Source organism: Fringilla coelebs, assembly GCF_963513975.1.
Source record: "Fringilla coelebs genome assembly, chromosome: 7".
In the NCBI taxonomy this organism is placed as follows: Eukaryota; Metazoa; Chordata; class Aves; order Passeriformes; family Fringillidae; genus Fringilla; species Fringilla coelebs.
This window is the reverse complement of record NC_140035.1, coordinates 1,137,930-1,157,251: the sequence shown is the minus strand read 5'-3', so window position 1 is coordinate 1,157,251 and position 19,322 is coordinate 1,137,930. Positions and strand designations below refer to the sequence as shown.

Below are 19,322 nucleotides of genomic sequence, written 5' to 3'. Positions count from 1 at the left end.
AAGTGATATTCCCTTGGGAACAACTTTTTCCTTGAATTTGTGTGGATGCAAGGGAATAAGAGCATTGGAAGAAGTTCCTCCCTGCTTACAAACCCTTAGGACCTGTCAGACTCTAAAACCTTCTCCCAACTCCATGCCACATTCCAGGACTTGCTGCCCTCCTGTTTTCCAAACTCTGCTGGGCTGTTCCCACTTGGAGCATTCCCATTTTGTGATATAAATCCAGGGAGGTGGGGTGGAAGGTGAGCAAAGCAAACCTGGCTCATTGTTCAGTCCTGGAGCAGCAATTATCCCATCATTCCTGGGAGAGCCTGCAGGGAAAAACCTGGAATATTCCAATCTGGATTTTCCACACCAAACACCCATGGATACCAAAAATCCCCCCAAGCCCTGTTTGACCAAACCCAGGTGTTTTTCCCCAGGCAATGGGTGATGAGCAATGACCCTTCAGAGGGAAACAGCAGGACTGGGATGTGCTTTCCCATCCCAAAGCATCCCAGAAAATCCCAAAGCATCCCAGGGAAAAATGGTTACAATCTCCTGCATTTTATATTTCAAATAACTCATTTCAATCTCAGGGTGTTCTTAAGGATTCTGAGCCTTGTAACCACCCCAGCCAGAAAATTCCCTGGATAAACTGATTCTTTGGGTGTTTATGCACTGGTAAAAGTGGTGAAAATTCAGGAAAAAACTCCTGAAGAGCGATCTAAACAGTCTTCAAGCAGGTTTTGTGAGTGATTCTGTGGCTCAGAGCTGTACAGAGTATTTAAGGAGAAATAAATACCAGTACATGCTAAAAGACAAGGTTTAATCATTGATAAAAATGTACAAAAATATTCCAAGGACAGCGGCTTCCCAATTTTCTCACCAAGCAGGGCTGGGGGCACCTTCCTGAACGTGCAGGGGCTGGAAAACAGGGCTGGAGCTGCTTCCTCCTCCCTCCTCTGGGCTGTGCAGGTACATTCTGCAGCAGGTTCTTAAGGCAACACATGGAATTGCGTTTAACATTGGATTTTTATTCCTAAGTTTTTGGAAGGGGGAGAGAAAAGGTGGAGAGAAACGCTGGAGTAACAGCCAGGGCTGGGCCGGGGTGGGATTTGGGGAATGCCGAGGTGGTTGTGTCCCAAACGCTCCCTCTGCTGGCACAGCAGGAGAATTCCCATCCACAACATTCCCGGGATCTGGGATCGATGGGAGTCGGGACTCGGACACGAATCAGTCTTGGACAAAAGCCTCAGTGCCACACAGCCCAAAAATCCAGGGGATTGCAGAACACATCAGGACGTGGATTCCTTACTCCTGCTGCCTTCCCAAAAAAAAATCCCACCCAACAAGATCCATCAAAGAATGAAAGCACAAAGAATTAAATTAGGAGTTTTTTCCCCGAAGCTGAACTGGGCTCTGCCCAGGCAGCCCAGGGTTGTTCCCTGCCTTGGGAAGGACACTGGGAAAGTGCTTGGGGACACTGCTGCCACCTCTGTGTCCCCTCCAGGGAATCCCAGCCACCATCCCGCCCTGCAGCTCCAGGCCAGGCACAGCTTTGCCCTCAGAATTCCATGGATTTTTCTACTTTTGACTGGATTGAAGTGGTAAAAAACTAAAAGCCACCGTTGTTGTGGCCATGGGCCACCGGCCACCGGCCCCAGGGCCTTGCCCACACAAGGCTTGGTTTTATTTTGCCACCTGTAAACATTTTTGGTATCAAGGATCTTCTCATTGATCTTCATCCAGCTGTTCCAAAAGAGTCCTCCTCTGTTTTTCCAGCTCCCCCTCGCTGAGCTCGCTGCCAGAGGTATCCCAGTTTCCCTGTGGAGAGATGGGACAGTGGTCAGGATGGGATTGTCCAGGGAGTTGCACACTGGGAGCCTCAGCAGGGACACACGGCCAGAGCTGGCTGCTCTGTGTCACTCAGAAACCCCAAAGTCCAAACTGGAGAATGGCAAAGACCTCCAGGATCCTCAAAAGCAACCTCTGACCTCTCCCAGAGCACACCTATGGAGCTGCATGCAGCAGAGCCCAAAGCAGCAGGAAAAACAGGAAGCAGAGCTTACGGAATCTTTTCCAGGCCGTTTTTTAGTGGGAGATTTATGCTTGGACTCAGATCTCTGTCTGGCTCTTTCCTTCTCACTGTCCCTCTCTCTTTCTTTCTTGTCCTTCTCTCGTTCCACATCAGATTCTGGTGAATCCTGTGGAAAGAAAATGGGAATAGTGAATATTAATGTTGCCTAATTTTTAAGTCCAACTTCCATTTAAATAATTGTAGAATCATGGAATGATTTACGTTGGAATGGACTTTAAATGTCATCCCACTGCACCCCTGCCATGACATGAGCAGGGACACCTTCCCCTATGCCAGTTTGCTCCAGGTTGTCCACCCTGGTCTTGGACACTTCCATGGATGGAGCAGCCACAGCTTCTCTGGGCACCCTGTGCCAGGACCTCCCCACCCTCCCAGGAAGAAGTGAAGCTCTTTCTGCATTTTGGATCCTTTTGCTGCTCTTGCACAACTCAGAGCTTCCAACACCACCCTGATGCTCAGGCACAAGGAATGGCTGGGATCCTTCCCATCTCCCCCCAACGAAGAACACCTGGAGTTACCAGGATAACCAGGCTTCTCACATAGTCCTTCACCTGGAGTTAAACCTTCCAAATTCAGCAGTTTTCAGAAGTTTAATATTAGGAATATAGAACAGATAGTTGCTATTTTGGCAATACCCTCTTCAGCTCGATCCCAATTTTTCCCTGGGATCATCCAGCTGGGATTACTGCCAGCAGGTGCCAGGTTGTCCCAATAAAACCCAGTTCAAAACTGAGCTTCACTTACAGACTTGTGCCTCCTCTTCTTGCTCTTCTTCTTGTGTTTTTTGGACTTCTTGTAACTCCTCTCTGCAGCCACAGGGAGAAACAAAACCCCCAGGAATCAATGGATAAATCCCAAAGGAGAACAGCACAGCTGGTTCAAAGCCAACCCCACCCCATCCCGTACCGGACTCGGCGCTGGAAGAACGCTCGGACACCGACCGCGATTCCGAGCGCTGCCGCTTCTTCTTGGAGTGGCTGTCGTCATCCTCGGACTCTGAGCCCTTCACACACAGCCCAGGGGAGAATTCCAGTTAATAATGGGAATTCCAGCAGCAATCAGTGCACTGGGAATGGCAGAGGGAGGGTATCCAGGGATACTCACGGAGCGGGAACGCGAGCGCTTCCGGTGGTGTTTTTTGGATTTCTTCGAATGTTTCTTGGTCTTGGAGTGGTGGTGCTGACACTCGTGCTGTGGGTAAGGCAAGGAGGGGAGAGCTCAGAATTCCAGCAGGGACTGGCCTTGGAAAAGCCCTAGAATCCCAGCTTCTTCCACCAGGGGTAAGGACAACTTCCCTGGAGCAGGGTGCTCCATCCTGGCCATGGACAGTTCCAGGGATGGAGCAGTAAAACCTCATCAGCTCCTACAGGACATCCCAAAAAACTCATGGGATGTTTTTCCTTATCCAAGAAAGATGGGAAAGGTTAAGAACTCCATAATCAACATTTCATGGCAAAACCACCTCATGAGGTCCTGCAGGACACCCCAAAAATCAGATGGGATCTTTCTCCTCATCCACAAAAGCTGGGAAAGGTTAAAAATTCTGTAAAATCAACATTTAATGGGAGCACCATCTCATCATCTCCTACAGGACATCCCAAAGAATTCATGGGATGTTTCTCCTCATCCACAAACCTGGGAAAGGTTAAGGACTCCACAATCACCACCTAATGTCAAAATACCTAAAAATGGGCACTGCTGCCATCTTGGAGCTGCAATAAAGGCAGCCAGGAGCAAAGAAAAACACCTGGATTCCCATGGATCTGCTCCCTGCATCCAGGTTAGGCCCGGCCTAAACCCACCCCTTGCTCTGCCTAATTGGAAATTATAGATTTTAGAGTCAAAATTTCTGTTCAAATTCTTCCAAACTGCAAGAAATGCAACAAAACCCCCAAGTGTGAGAGCTGAAAAATCAAATTAATCTCCTGTTACCACTTCCTGGAAACAATTCCATTAAATCCTTCCCCTTCCCACTCACTGTAGAAGGAATTTTCCTTGTCTGTTGTCCAATGATTTCAAAAATAAAGGAACAATTACCTCAAGTACATGAAGGAAATCCTTAAATATCCTTTTCCTTTCAGATTCCAGGGTGATGTCTTCAAATGCTGGTTCCTTCACAAACCTGTCTCTGATCTGTCAGGAAAATGAATTCTATTAATGATATTCAGAGAAATTGAATTATGAATTTATTAAAATATTAGGATAGAAGAAATAAAAGAAAATAATAAAAAATAGTGTAGTAATGAAAATGGCAATAATAAATGAGAAAACCAGTAAGGAATAATAATAAAAATGATATAGATAATAATGAATAAAGACAAAAAGGAATAATAAAAACAATAAGGCATAATAAAAGTAATAAGAAAAATAAGAAATAAACTGAAAATAAATAATAAAAATAAGAAAACTAAAACCCTGAAGAAATAAAAATGAGGTAAAATAAAAACAATAATAACAGAAATATGAAGAAATAATAAAAAATAAAAGTAAATTAAAAATATAAGAAAAATAATAGGAAAAATGAGAAAATAAAGATAGTAATTTTAAAAAATAACAATTAAAAAAAAATTAATTTTCACCACTTGAGAAGCCCCCGAACTGCTACAAGGCTAAACCTTTAATCCCAGATTTCCAAGCAAATCCCAAATTGTCTGTGCTCAGGGAAGCTCTAACTCATGGAAACATGGAGATTCCCACTGTTTTCCTGCACATTCCATTTAAGCTTTAAGAACCCCCAAATATTTATATAAATTATCCTTGGAAAGGAAAGGTTTTCCAGGGTATTTTATCCAGGACAAAGTTTATACTTCTAAATAATTTCAATTAACTTTGGGGAGGGTTGTGGGATTTTTTTCAGGGTTGTTTTTTTCCAGTTCTTTTAGGATGTTTTTTGTTTCAAAAGGATGAAGCTTTTCCCACCCAACTCCAAGTTTTCCTGAAGAATCCACAGGCTCTGATGGGATTTCGAAGCCCCATCAGCAGAACCAGGAAGAGCCCGGTGAACGCAGGGTTTTTTAGGGATGAGCAGGGGCCTGTTTGGAATTTGGGAATGTTTCCCCCAAGGAATTCTCATCCTTACATCCTCCCAGACAGCATCCAGCTCGATGGGGGGGGTGGCTTGTTTCAGCATGCTCTTGAAGGCTGATTCCTTCCTCTTCATCTTCCGGGCCTCCTCCTTCTCCCGCTCCCGTTCCCGCGCTTCCGCCTTCTCCAGCAGCTGTGGCAGTAAAAGGAAAAGAATTCCACTGGTTGGGATTTCTGCACAGCTCACCCTCAGAGTTGTGTCTGAGTCACTTGGAAATGACAAGGAAATTAATGGCTTTTCCTGTACTTAATTAATAAACCAAAATGATGATATTAAATTATTTTATCAACAATGAATCAATTCTTTCTTTTCCAAGCATGGAATTGCTGCTGATGGAAATCCAATGATGCAAAATTACAGAACTGCACAAATCAAGAGAAATGGAGAAACTTATGTACAAACACAAGAGCATCTCTGAATTCCTACCCCAGGATTCCTCAAGTTTGGGAATGGTGATGCTTGGATAAAGGTTTGTTTTTATTGAGGCAACTGAAATCAGTTACATAACCCTAAATAACAGAATATTCCTCAAATGTTATGGAATTAGTTAGAAAATAAACCCTAATTCCTGTTTGGAAAAGGGATTTCCCATCCTCATCATTTGAATTAATTTATTAATTCATACTTACACTGTTGAAAGCCAGCTTGATATTCCCTGCATCCAACGTGGTGGCTCTTTTAGTGGAGCTGATGACAGTGACAAAATCCTCAAAGGAAGTGTTCACCTCCACCACAAATCCTTTATCCTGGAAAAAACAGCTCCTTTAGCATGAGGGAAATCAGGAATTCCTTCCACTCCAAGGAAATCCCAGCTCCCTTGGATGAGAAATGTGCAATTCAAGGAGGAGCCAGGTAACACTCACCTTTAAGATGTCTTTAATTATCTTCTTCTCATCGTGGTAACGAGCTTTTAAATCCTCCACATAAAACTTGAACAGGTCAAGTGCTGTTGATCCTGAGGGAGAGGTTTAGTTAAGCCACAGGTCAGGTTTAACCCAAGAGCAGCATTTTTAGGTGTTAAGAGGCAGGAAGAATTGCTGTGGCCTGCCCCAAATCCCAGGATTTCCCCTCCTTACCAGGCTGGCCGAGCATGCTGGTGAACCTGATGTCGGAGCTGATGGCTGGGTACAATTCCATCCAGGAGGACATGGAGTGTAACTGCCCGTGCTCGTGCAGCTCATCCAGAAACAGCTGCAACAAACAGGGGAAATGGCAATTTGGAGTCATTCCTCAAGCTTCTCCTTGGTACCAGCTGGGATGGATTGGCTTGGTAACTGGAATTGCACTTTTGCTCCAAGAGGATTAAAAAATCACTTTTTATGTTGTTCTTCCTGCTTTTCTCCACCACCTACAACGTTCCAGCTGCATCTCCTTCCCAACCAGGCCTATTTTCCCTTGGGTGTAACAGCAGAGAAAATGCCACAACCCAACACCTCAGGCTTTAAACACCCCCTTGAATCAACCCTCAGAAATAAAAAAAAAAACCACGTGGAATATCCCATGATATTCCATGAGATTTTTACGACAGAACCCCAAATTCCACCAACCTGGAAAGATTCCCTGTTTTTACGTTGCCTCCTCCTTTCCCTCAGCAAACTTTTCTGCTTCTCTTCCTCCTCCTCTTTCTCCAAGGCCCTGATATGTTCCTCAAAGCAGATCAGAGCATCCTCCTTATCCATGTCTAGCAAGAACACAGCGAAAAGGGGAGGAAAAAAAATCAGGTTATTCCTTCCAAGTCAGGAAGAATCCTCCTTCCCAAAGAATTCCAGAGCCCATGGCCATACTCTGGAGCTCCTCATCCTCAGCAAAGGTGGGGTTGTCCATGAGGTACTGCTGGGCCTCTGACCAGGTGGTGCAGTAGGTGACGTTGGCCATGTTATCCAGGATGTTCTTCAGAGCTTCCCAGTTCCTCTTCCGCAGCTGCTTGGCTTGTTCCTGAGGGGAAAAGTTGATTTTTTGGGCTCAATTTGAGGTGGTTTGGATAGAAATGTAAGAAATCTAGTGTGTTCTTCAGGAAAATATGGAATTAGTCTTTAATTTATATAAAACCATGGAATTCTAGAGTGGTTTGTGTTGAAAGGCTCCTTAAAACTCATGCCATTCCAACCTCCTGCCCTGGACAGGGACCAGGCTGCTCCAAGCCCCATCCACCCTGGCCTTGGACACAAAACAACACCATTTTTCCACCTTATTATTATTTCACTGATCCAGAATAAAACCCATCATGCGATTGATTAAAATCCCCCAAAAATTCAACATATGGTAAAATCAGCAGGAATAAATCCCAATAAACCCCAAAACCTTCTCTAAAAGCTGCTGCTTGTCTGCCATAAAGCCTCGAGCACAGGTTTAAAGTGATTTAGGAGCAAGTGAGGAGATGTTGGATGGATTTGAAGGGAATTTACCTTCTCCTTCTTGGACAGGAAGAACAGAACATCCTCATAAATCTCCAGCCGGTCCCGCTCGGATATGGCGTTCCACACTTCCATCTCCCCAAACATCTGCTCAGCTTTTCTGGGCAAAGCAAATGAAAACCACACCACTATTTAGTTATTTATTGGTGACTGAATTATTCATCAATTCCCCAGAACATCAGGGAGAGCTCTGTTCCAAGAAGGAACACTTTTAGGAATTCTCCTTGATTTTCCCTCTTGGGAAGTTTTTTTTTGTGATATCTCTTGAAATTTTTAATAAATGAAGGAAAAATCTAAAAATGGAAGTTGATGCCACTGCAAGCAGTGCATCCCATCAGGATTTTTATCCCAGATTTTTATCCCAAGTCTCTCACTTGTATCTGGTGGTGGATGTCATCTTCTCGTGGTTTTCCAGGAAACGCTGGAAGGATTCCTTGGCTTCCTTGTACTTGGATCTGGCTTCTTCCTTCTCCTCCTTCTCTGTCTGAACTTTGTAGGCATTAAAGGCCTGCTTCTTTTCACTCAGTTTTGCCAAAGCACTTCCCAGGAAAGGAAAGAGCAATGTTATTTATAAATTTAATAATTCAGATTTGAGATAAAATTAATCTAACATTTTAATCCCCAAATCAACATAAAATACCAACTTCCAACTTTTTCTCCATAAAAATGAAGCTGTTGGAAGCATTCCCTTATGGAGGAAAGGAAGACAATTCCCTGCCAATGGCACAAGTGCAGGAGTATCTGTTGCTGACAGAACTTTGGATTTTTTGGGAAGTAAATTCCCTAAAAAAAGGTCTGTGTGGAATTGAAGGAGGACTCAGTACCTGTATCTGGGGTCATTAATGATCATTTTCATGGCCTGCTCCCAGGAAGCATTGGATGGGACCCGCTGTGAAAACAGGAAATTATGGATGAATCAGACCTGGAATTAACATCCAGCAAGAAATAATTCCTTAAAAACAGCCATGGGGAAAAGGAAAAAGAACATTTCATTTTTAAGCTAAAACAAAACTTCACTGCAATGTTCTTTTCCTTCATTTCCTCAAGAGTGAGGAATTCTTCCCCAAGAAAATCAAGTAAAACTTAGCAAATAAAATAGAAATAAAACCAGATTTTGTAGTTCAAGAAAACATTTATAATTGGTCAATAAAATATTAATAATTGGCCCAAATACCTTTTCTTTTAACAGTTCTTTAAATGCTTGTTTGGCCTCTTCCTTTGTGTTCCACGTGTAGGTTTTTTTAACTGGTTGGGCATCCTCATCCTCCTTCTTTGCAGCAGCACTAAAGCAAAACAGATTTTATTATTTCAGCATTTTTTTCTAAGTTAGAGGTACTGAAAAGTCAAAAACCACCACAAAATGAGTTTTTAAAATAACAACTCCAAGTAAAAAAATAATTCTAATAATTCATACAAGGCTTTTCCTTACAGGCACCACAACTGATGAAAAAAAGATCAAAAAAAGTAAATTACTGAGGTAAAATATCTCCCTCCTGCAACTGGCTGCCTGCTGAAGTTATCTAGAAATTATTCCTAAAAATATAATGTTGAAATTCAGCAGGAATATTAACATTTTATATAGAAATATAACAAATGCCTAGAAATGGTCTTCTCTTTAATTAGGTCCTGCTGTCTAAAATCCCCCACAGCAATTTTTTTTTTTAATTATAAAAAATCTAAGTTATAATTTTCCACATAATAGATCTTTTGTTATTTAAAAAAAAAAGGAATCACGACTGGAACAGATAAAAATCCATTTAGTATTTTATTTTCTTCCAGTGACAACCAATGGCACAGATCCATGAAAAAGGAGCATAAATAGGGAAGTGTTTAATGGCACCCTGGGAAATTCTTTACAGATACTGGAAAATCCATGGAACGTTCAAGTCAGTGATTCTGCTGAGGAATGAAAAACCGCAGCAAAGCCTTGAGGGCTTCATAAATTATCATGGAATGGCTTGGATGGGAAGGGACAGCAAAGCCCACCCAGCTCCATGGGCAGGGACACCTTTCAGTGTCCCAGGCTGCTCCAAGCCCTGTCCAACCTGGCCTCGGACACTGTCAGGGATCCAGGGGCAGCCACAGCTGCTCTGGGAAAGCTGTGCCAGGGCCTCATCACCCACCCAGGAAATGACTTCCCAATCCCTGATCTAAACTTGCCTTCCATCATCTCAAAGCCATTCCCTCTAGTCCTGTGGTAAATTATTCACTCCCTCGAAGAAGTTGCTTTAAGTGTGCTACAGGTTTGTGTGAAGATCTTGGTGTCTGGGATGGGCACCATGGAATGGACTGGGTAGAAAGGGACATTAAGGATCATCCCAATCCGCTCCTACTGTGGACAGGGACACCTCCCACTGTCCCAGGCTGCTCCAAGGCTGTCCAACCTGGCCTGGGACCCTGCCAGCGATGCAGGGGCAGCCACAGCTGCTCTGGGAATTCCATCCCAGGGCCTCACAGGGAACGATCCCCCCCAAATCCACTTCCCTGGAGCCGACATCCATCCCCTGGCACTCACTCTCCCGAGGCCTCCTGCTTGGCCGCCTCATCCGTGGCGGCCGCCGCGGCGTCCGCGCTGCCGTCCTGCGTGCCGGGGGCGGCGCCGCCCTGGGCCTGCTCCTCGGCCGTGGCGGTGCCAGCCGTGTCCGTGTCCCCCGCGGCGGCGGCCGGGGCGGATTCCCCCTCGGGAGCAGCTCCTGCAGGAGCGGCCGCGGCCGTGGCGCTCTCGGCGGCCGGGGCCGCGCTGGCCCCGCTCGCGGCGTCCCCGGCCGTGGCCGGAGCCGAGGCGGCGGCGGCCGCATCCTCTGGCTTCGTGCTGGGGACAAAAACAACAGCGCTCACCTGCTGGCACCGGTCTGGAGACTGGGCAAAGGGACAGCTTAGGGATATGGTCCAAGTGGGGTTTAGGCTGAGTTAAAGACTCAGAAAAGGTTTATAGGCCTCAGGGAAAAGGGTTCGTAAGGCCTCAGGGAAAAAGGGTCAAAGGCCCTCAGGGGAAATGGACTGAAGGCCCTCAGGAAAAAAAAGGCTGAAAAACCCTCAGGAAAACAAGGGGTGGAGACCCTCAGGAAAACAAAGGGTGGAGACCCTCAGGAACACAAAGGGTGAAGACCCTCAGGAACACAAAGAGGTGAAGACCCTCAGGAAAAAAAAGGGGTGGAGACCCTCAGGAAAACAAAGGGGTGAAGACCCTCAGGAAAACAAAGGGGTGGAGACCCTCAGGAAAACAAAGGGTTTGAAGACCCTCAGGAAAACCAAGGCTGAAAGACCCTCAGGAAAACAGAGGGTTTGAAGGATCCTAGGAAGGTTTGAAGGCCATCAGGAAAAAGGGTCTGAAGACCCTCAAGAAAAAAAGGGATGAAGACCCTCAAGAAAGAGGGTGTGAAGAGCCTCAGGAAAAAACGGTTTGAAGGATCCTAGGAAAGGTTTGAAGACCCTCAGGGAAAAAAGGGGCTGAAAGGCCCTCAGGAAAAAAAGGGACTGAAGGACTCTAGGAAAAGTCTCAAGACCCTCAGGAAAAAGGTTTAAACTTCATCAGAAAAGATTTGAAGATCCCCAGGAAAGGTTTGAAGGCCTTCAGAAAAAGTTTGAAGGCTCTCATGAAAAAATTAGTATAATGTTAAAAATGTACCTGTTTTCTTCAGCTTTAATCATTGCTGGAGGAAAAAGGAGAAAAACAATTAAAATATAGCTTTAAAATAGTTCACATACACAGAGAGTTCTGGTAATTCTTGATTTAATAAAAGCAAAGTTTTAAATGGTTTTGTTACTATCAAAAATTTTAATGTTTGTGTCCTTCAAAGACTGAAATCAATTGAGATTAAAATAAAGTTTAGAAATGCCATTACAGAGAGACTGGGACTACAAAAATGACTTTTTGGTTTAAATAATTCTTTTAATTTGTAAAAAACTAGTTCAAAGACCCAGAAAGAAAGTCAGGATTATTAACCAGAATTTTAAGAAAGGAAATATTTAAACTACTGCTGCCTTTTTTTTTTCCACAGTTATTCTTTTCCCCTGGCTGATTTTGTTGCTATTTACATCAATAATATAATTAATTAATATATATTTATAAGAACATAAGTCCAGCAGCCTTTTACCTTCAAGATCCTCCAGCTCTTTGGGTTTTGCCCAGCGGGATTCCTTTGTTTGGGAATTGTAATAATAAGGCTTCCCAGAATCTGATTTATACTCCTTCCAGGGACACTTGGACAGCAATTGCTGATGGAGAGAAAACAAAGGTTTTCCAAGGAGAATCTCCTTTAGGAACTACTTAAATAAGGGTCCCTGCTTCCCCCTTAATTATTCCTGCTCCTTAAATAAGCAATTAGGAACATCATTAGGTGGGATTATTATGGGGCACATGGCTTTGGGTGTATTAAAATTGCATTCCTGGAGCTCCTTCTTCCTGAAATTCCTTCCAATTAAGGGGAAAAAAAAATCAACCAAATTCCAAGTTTTCCCATTTTTTTTCTTTGTGGATTTAGCTTTGGTTAGAGTTTAATTTCAGCTCTCAGCTACAAACATCAAATATTCCTCAAGAAAACAGAAAAATTGGTTAAAAAGTGAAAATAAATCACATTGGATCAATTTGATTTGATATTATCCAACAAGAATAAACCAGGGAAATTCTCAGGAATTTGTTGTGTATTTTAAGAGCATTACTTTGACCAGAACAGTAACTTTTAGGGATCTTTTATTCTCTAAATACTTCTCTAAATTATTTTTCTATTACTTCTCTAAAAAATAAAAAAGGGCACATTTTAAATTAAAAAACCTATTTAAAAATGAGGAAAATGGAGAAATTTTGCATCTTTGGGTTCTCCCAACATAAGGAGAACAATCCAAATATTTTAGGAACGTTCCTCATTGGAAGAGTTTGCTTCCACTGCTTCCAGCAGAATTCTCCCTGCTGCAGGTGTCAGGCTTGCAAATCCTCATGTTCCCAGAGTATCCCAGAATTAATTTGGGATTTGGTTACCTCAGCAGGGGTTTTGAGGTCATCTGGCTTCTCCCACGTGGACTGCTTGGTCTCAGTGTTGTAGTAGTAAGTTCTTCCATCCGGGGACTTGTGCTCCGTCCACGTGGATTTCTGGGAAAATCCCAAGCCACGTTAACAATGGTGCAAAAATGGGATCCAGCTCCACAAAAAGAGTGGGATACAGACCTGCTTGGAGTGCTCCTCGCTGGCAGAGCTGGTGGTGGTGGAGCTCTGCTGGACTGTGGAGACCACGGGATGCGTTGTCTGAGGAGGAGACAGAACAGGCCTTGGAAAATCCTCACTAACTGGTGGGTTTCACCAAACATGCTGGATTTTCCAAGTGGTCCAGCAGCACAGGAAAGGCAGGGAGCATTTTTCAAAAAAAAACCCTCCTTTTTTGTGAGTGGAACTGTTCAACTGCACATTCCCATGGGCCTGATTCCCACCAGGAAGGGCAAGTGAAGGGGTCAGAGCACAACAGCACCCAGTCACAATTCCAGCAGCAACTCCCTGTTCCCAGATCTTGAGGAAAACTTGCTTCAGGAAGATTCTGGCTCCCTGAGCTGCCTCACACCACGCTTCCTGCTGCTTTCCATGGCCAGCTTTCCCATGAATTCCCTGGAACCAGGACTGTATGCACCTGCTGCAGATCAGGGATTGGATATGGCCAGGGAAAACTGGATTTCCCGACAGACCGACAGACAGGATGGAAATCTCATGGAAATAACGTGGATATCATTTATTTAATAATTAAGCTGGGACAAGGCCCACAGAGTTCAAGGAACAACCAAAAACTTGGAAAAAAGAAGGGGGAAAAAGGAGGGGAGGAAAAAACTGAATTAAGGTTTTCCTTTAAATCCCTAAAACCAAGTTTGCCCCACACCACAATGGAATTCCAACCTTCTGGAATTGTGCTTTCCACATACCTGAGTCCCAGGAGGGGTCACTCCTGAAAAATAAATAATTTAAAATTAATTAAAGGTTTGGTTGCTTCATTTTCCTAAATATTCCTCCATGTGTGCAAGGAAAGAAATGTCCTGAACACCAATGGAGATTCCAGGACTGAAATGTCCATTCCATTTTAGGGAAAAATGGAATTTTTAAATGTTTCAGCTGATTTTGGTTAAGTATTTTGAAATTATATCAAATTGTTTTACTCACCTACTTGTGCATCCATGCTGTTCACTCCTGGCTGTAAAAATAATTAAAACAATTAAACAATAAAACAATTAAATTTAAGTAATTAATTCTTGAGGAATTAAATCCTAAAAAAAATTCCAATATTCATTATTCAAACAAGGCTTTTCTGCCACAAAAGGCTCAATTCCTCAAATAAGGATTCCTGCTTCCCCCTTAATTATTCCTGCTACTTAAATAAGCAATTAGGAGCATCATTAGGTGGGATAATTATGGGGCACATGGCTTTGGGTGTATTAAAATTGCATTCCTGGAGCTCCTTCTTCCTGAAATTCCTTCCAATTAAGGGGAAAAAAAAAATCAACCAAATTCCAAGTTTTCCCATTTTTTTTCTTTGTGGATTTAGCTTTGGTTAAGGTTTATTTTCAGCTCTCGGCTGCAAACATCAAATATTCCTCATGAAAACAGAAAAATTGGTTAAAAAGTGCAAATAAATCACACTGGATCAATTTGACTTGATATTATCCAACAAGAACAAACCAGGGGAATTCTCAAGGGAATTCTTGTTGTGTATTTTAGGAGCATTAATTTGACCAAAATAGTAATTTCTAGGAATTTTTAATGTATTTTAAGAGGATTAAGCTGACCAAAATAGTGAGTTTTAGGAATTTCACTGCTTCAAATCAGCACAGCACAGGTTTGTGCTCAGCACTACAGGAAATTGCAGAGGAATTTAGGGATTTAAATCTGCATGGGAAAAAACCCCATACAAATAATTTATTTCTAAATTGAAATGGCTGCAACTGGTTTTAAGTGAATCTCTTAGGCTTGGACTAAATTTATCTCTTAAGAACAGGATTTAATTTAAATTTTTTCCCCACAGAGATTTCACCTGTATTTTAACTTTTCCCTCTCTACTTCCACATAAATAATTCCTCATTCCTTAAGCCATTTCAGCAATTTTTATACTCAACTGAATTTCAGGAACTCTTAATAAAAACTTCTCTCTCAAATTGATTCAAATCTCTTTAATATTGAGCTAAAGAGATTAATATCCCACCTAATGATTAATTAAAACTCTTTTCAAAAATTACAATTTAAGAGAGAAGAGTCTCTTGGTCAGACAATTTAACAATCCAAGGTCACAGTGATTCCTGCCAAATTCCAGGAAGTGAAGGATAAGCAATGAAAGAAAAACTAAAAGGAGTTTAAAGACTGATGAAAATCACAAAAATCTTATTTTACAGTCATTCAAGAACCACATAAAGCTCCACTGTAATGAAAAATAATTTAAAATTTAAATTCTTATTTTCTAAGTAAAGAAAGCAAAGAGTGATCAACAGCAACTGCTAAAAAGAGCTTTTAAAAACTTTAAAAAAAGAAATTAAACTCACAGGAACCGTGGGCTGCATGGCAGCCTGGGACATGTGGGACATCATCATTCCAGGCATCACCGACTGCATCATTCCAGGCATCTGGAATTCAAGAGCATTTCCCATATATTTCACCATAGTCTCAACACAAAATACAGTATTTTTATTTAAAAACCATTATCTGATACTTCTTTTTAATTTAAAATGAAACAAATTAACCCAAACATCCCTCTTAGGCAAGGAAAAATAGAACAGATTTGTGGGGTTGTGATTCCCTTCAGCACATTCCCACTAGACTGGGATATTCCTATTAGGAATGGCATGTCCAGATTCCAAAGGTGGACAGGAAAAACCCAGAAAACCATTTAAACTCCAAAGGAACAATAGCAAATGATGTGGGACCTGATTCCACGACTGAAATCCTGAGTGAAAGCAGGAAAAGCAAAGGTTGGGAATGATGAACTCCTGCAGAATTCCAAGGCTACAGGGAATAAAGGAACAAAGGAAAGGTGAACTCCCAGGTGTGACATTTACCTTCAGCTTTTTGCTCTTCATCTACCAAAAAGTCCTGAGTTGCTCCCTAAAATATGAAATATTGAAATATTCCCTGGCTAAGAGTGGGAATTGTGGAAAAGGAGGTACAAAAAAGCAGAGAAATATACCAGAATTTCTACTTCACTTCCTAATGAACACACACAGTGCTAATGAGTCAAATCCTCCTCATTTTTAAAAAATTACTTTATTTTTACCCCAGAAGCTGCAAATCCCTACTGAAAAAATTCCTACCAAGTCTTTATACACCGATTTAAGGAAAATAGGGAGGCTGTGTCCAAGGAGTTGCAAAGGAAGAACAGCTGTCACCACAGGCTGCTCCCAAAGGTTTAATCCTTCCCTGCCTCTCTTCCATAATCCACCATCACAAGGAGCATCCCGAGGACATTCAGCATTCCTGGATATTTATTATACCCACAAGGACACTTGTTTCTTCTAAGAGCTGAGGATTTCACGACAAACCACACAGGAAATGTGGTAATTGAAAAGAAAAGCTGCCAAAAGCAGGGCCATGGCTGTGGCTGTGTCACCTGCCAGGGCTCTTCCAATCCCATGGCATCAGCAACAGTGGGATACAGGGATTACAAACCAACCCCTGGGATTCCACAGCAATTCTGTAATAATTCTGTAATATTTTGTTTCTTCTCTTGCTGCGATGCTCACGTGTGTGGATGGAGGAACTGGCCAAGAATTAAAGAAACATGAAGTCCCAAGACAAACTTATCCCATCAAAATTTACAGGAAACTTCCAAAAAACTTGAATAAATCCCAGCTTATGGATTGATAACTAAACTTGGAGGTGCATTAATTACCTGCTCTCATTCCAAAACACTCGAATAAATCCCAAACTATGGATAGATAATTAAAGCTAGAGGTACATTAATTACCTGTTCTGATTTATAAAAACTTGAATAAATCCCAAACTAAGGATTGACAATTAAAGTTAGAGGTGCATTAATTACCTGTTATCCTATCCAATTAAAGTCACAGAGGTGCATCAATTCCCTGTTCCCCATAAGAAGAGTTTTACCCTGGCCAGGATCAAACCCCCCGAGTTATCCCCTCTCCTTTTCCCAGGGAGATTTCCCCACTCAGGGATCCCTGGGAATAAAACACCGCTGCAATTGCCTTACCTGCCCCATCGGGGGTCCTCCCATGGGGGGCATCATCTGAGGCATCATCCCGTGGGGAACTGGGGGCATGTTGGGAGGTCTCTGGCCCATGGGGTGCATCCCCATGGGGGGGTAGTGGGGCATTCCCGGGTGGCCCATCTGGAAAACACCAACAGCCAGGGAAAATCAGCACCCCAAACACGCTCACCGCAGGGAATAAGGAAAAGCCCTTTCCTAGAGCTTTTCATTACCCCCACACTTCAAGTACTTTCTGCTCCACACAGATCCAACAGCTCTGAGAGCACCTGAAGATAAAGCCTGGGCAGAATTTCTCTTTGGAAAATACATTTAGCAGGAGGGAAAAAATATCAAATTATTCATCACAGACTCCCAGAATGGTTTGGGTAGGAAGGACCTTAAAGTTCTTCCAGTTCCATCCTCTGGGACATCTTCCACTATCCTAGGTGCTCCAACCTTGCCTTGGACACTTCCAGGGATGGGGCAGCCTGGAATTCTATCCCAGGAATCCCCACCCTCACAGGGAAGGAATTCTCCCCTAATTTCCCCTAATTCTACGACCTTTCAGTCCAAAAGCAGTTTTCCAATGATTTTTTTCTCATCCCAGAAGTCTTCCTGGGGCTGGGAGTCACACAAAGAAACCACGAGCAACTAAAAAGGTTTCAATCTTCTGGGCAGAACACTTGACTTTTCCCAACCACATCCTCCCACAGCACATGCAGTGACAGCTCCTTTTTCCCAAGTCCCAGGTAATGTCAGGTGGAACAGTGTTTGTTAGAAATCTCCTCTGACCCTCTTTGGAGTGTTGATTCACTTTTAGAGGGACCTACCACCCTGGTGCTGAGAAGGTCCTCCCAAGCCTGCTTTTCTCCAGGCTGAGCCCTTTTCCAGCTCCCTCAGCTGCTCCTGGGGCTCCAGATCCTTTCCCAGCTCTGGACACAGCCAGGTCGGGGAGCCACTGTGCCCTGGGGGACATCGGGAAGGGCATTCCCAGCAGGTCAGGCAGTGATCCTGCCCCTCCGAGGCACCTCTGGCTGCTGTGTCCAGCTCTGTCCCTCAGCACAGCAGGGACAGGAGCTCAGCAATGGCCTGGAGCATCTCATGCCCAGGAAAGGCTGAGGGAGCTGGGGCTGCTCAGCCTGAAAAGGAGGCCCAGTGAGAGGGGCCTCAGCCCTGGCTGTCCCTGGGTGCAGGGAAGGCTCCAAGCAGGGCCCAGCAATGGCACCAGAGGAAAGCGGGGACTGATGCCCAGGAAGTTCCACCTGTACACGAACAAGAACTTCCTCCTTGAGTGGGTGACAGGTGCCCAGAGAGGGTTTGGCGTCTCCCTCTGCGGGGACACCCAGACCCGCCTGGACACAGCCCTGCACCGTGGGATGCCCATCCCACCCAACCCTGGGATGACCCCGGAGCAGGAAGGCGGGACCAGCTTCCGCACGCCGCGACTCCGTGCCCCCCCCCCCGAGCCCGCACTCACCATGAGAGACCCGCGGTCGACGCCGCCGGGCCGCATGGCGGGGCTGAGCAGGGAGCCCCCGCAGCGGCCCAGGAGGCGCCCGCGCAGCGGCGGCCGCGGGGCCGCGGGCCCGAAGGGCAGCAGCGGCTCGGGCTCCCCGCGGGGCGGGAGCAGCGGCGCCAGGAGGCTGACGGGCTTCCCGGCCGGCCAATCGGGGCGCGCCGCCAGACGCGCGCTCTTCGGCGATTGGTCGGCGCCCGAGCCCACCGGCCGCACGGCGTCGCCCGGCGTCAGCTGCATGAGGGGCGGCGGCTTCGGCAGCGAGAACGGCAGCGGCTGCGGGGAGGCTGCTGCGGCCGCGGCCGTGGAGTCCCCGCCGGACATGGCGGCGGCGGACGGCCCGGCCCCGCGGCGCGGCGCTGGCTCGGACGGCTACCGGGAGCGCGGGACGCGGAGCGAAGCGGCGGCTGCGGCGGCCGAGCGCGGGGCACGCCGGGAAACCGCTCACGTGGGTCCGGGGGCGGTGCGCGATGAGCCGGGCGGTACCAACAGCGCCGCAAGGAGGGGGTGACTTCCCGCTCCACCATTTCAGCGCAGCTCGGGAGGTGGCGGTAGATCTCCCCTCAGCCGTGCTGCGCGTAGTACGTGCCGCGTTCGTGCGCCCCCCCCCGTGGCGGTGCGGGTGGTACGGGCCGAGCGCGGCCGGGGAGGCGCTCGGACCCCCCCGCGCCGCGCGCCGTGGTTGGCGCCGCTGAGGGGGAGCGGTCGCCATGGCGGGCGGGAGAGCGCGGTGGGAACGGGGAATAACCCGCTGGGAACGGGGAATAACCCGCTGGGAACGGGGAGATCCCGCTGGGAAGGCACCCACTGGGACCAGCCCGTCCCGCTCCTGCACCTGCACCGCCCCACAGTCCCCCCCTGGGCCTGCGAGTCCTTTGCAAGCGCTCCGGGAGCTCCGGCAGCCGTGAGGCCGTGGCGCTGCCAGGGGTGCAGGGGCAGCTTCGGCTTCTCTGGGAATCCCATTCCAGGGCCTCCCCTCACAGCCAGGAATTCCCAGTTCCCAAAATCCCATCCATCCCTGCCCTGTCACCGAGGGAACCCATTCCCTGTGTCCTGT

General features: G+C 45.5%; 1 protein-coding gene across 1 annotated transcript; it reads right to left on the bottom strand.

The window, feature by feature from the left end:
• Window positions 1-843: 843 nt before the first annotated feature.
• On the bottom strand, window positions 844-18,687 carry PRPF40A (pre-mRNA processing factor 40 homolog A). Its single transcript, XM_084208900.1, has 26 exons — window positions 18,227-18,687; window positions 16,753-16,890; window positions 15,089-15,169; window positions 13,719-13,749; window positions 13,484-13,506; window positions 12,744-12,821; window positions 12,558-12,668; window positions 11,677-11,797; window positions 11,208-11,232; window positions 10,095-10,391; window positions 8,754-8,862; window positions 8,404-8,468; window positions 7,954-8,118; window positions 7,571-7,679; window positions 6,950-7,100; window positions 6,713-6,846; window positions 6,242-6,356; window positions 6,029-6,120; window positions 5,795-5,911; window positions 5,160-5,297; window positions 4,118-4,213; window positions 3,185-3,271; window positions 2,987-3,083; window positions 2,825-2,886; window positions 2,052-2,186; window positions 844-1,806 (listed from the first exon to the last, which is right to left on the bottom strand). Exons 1-26 carry the CDS (start codon window positions 18,587-18,589, stop codon window positions 1,714-1,716), a joined length of 3,033 nt encoding a protein of 1,010 aa, XP_084065026.1. The 5' UTR covers window positions 18,590-18,687; the 3' UTR covers window positions 844-1,713.
• Window positions 18,688-19,322: the final 635 nt, after the last annotated feature.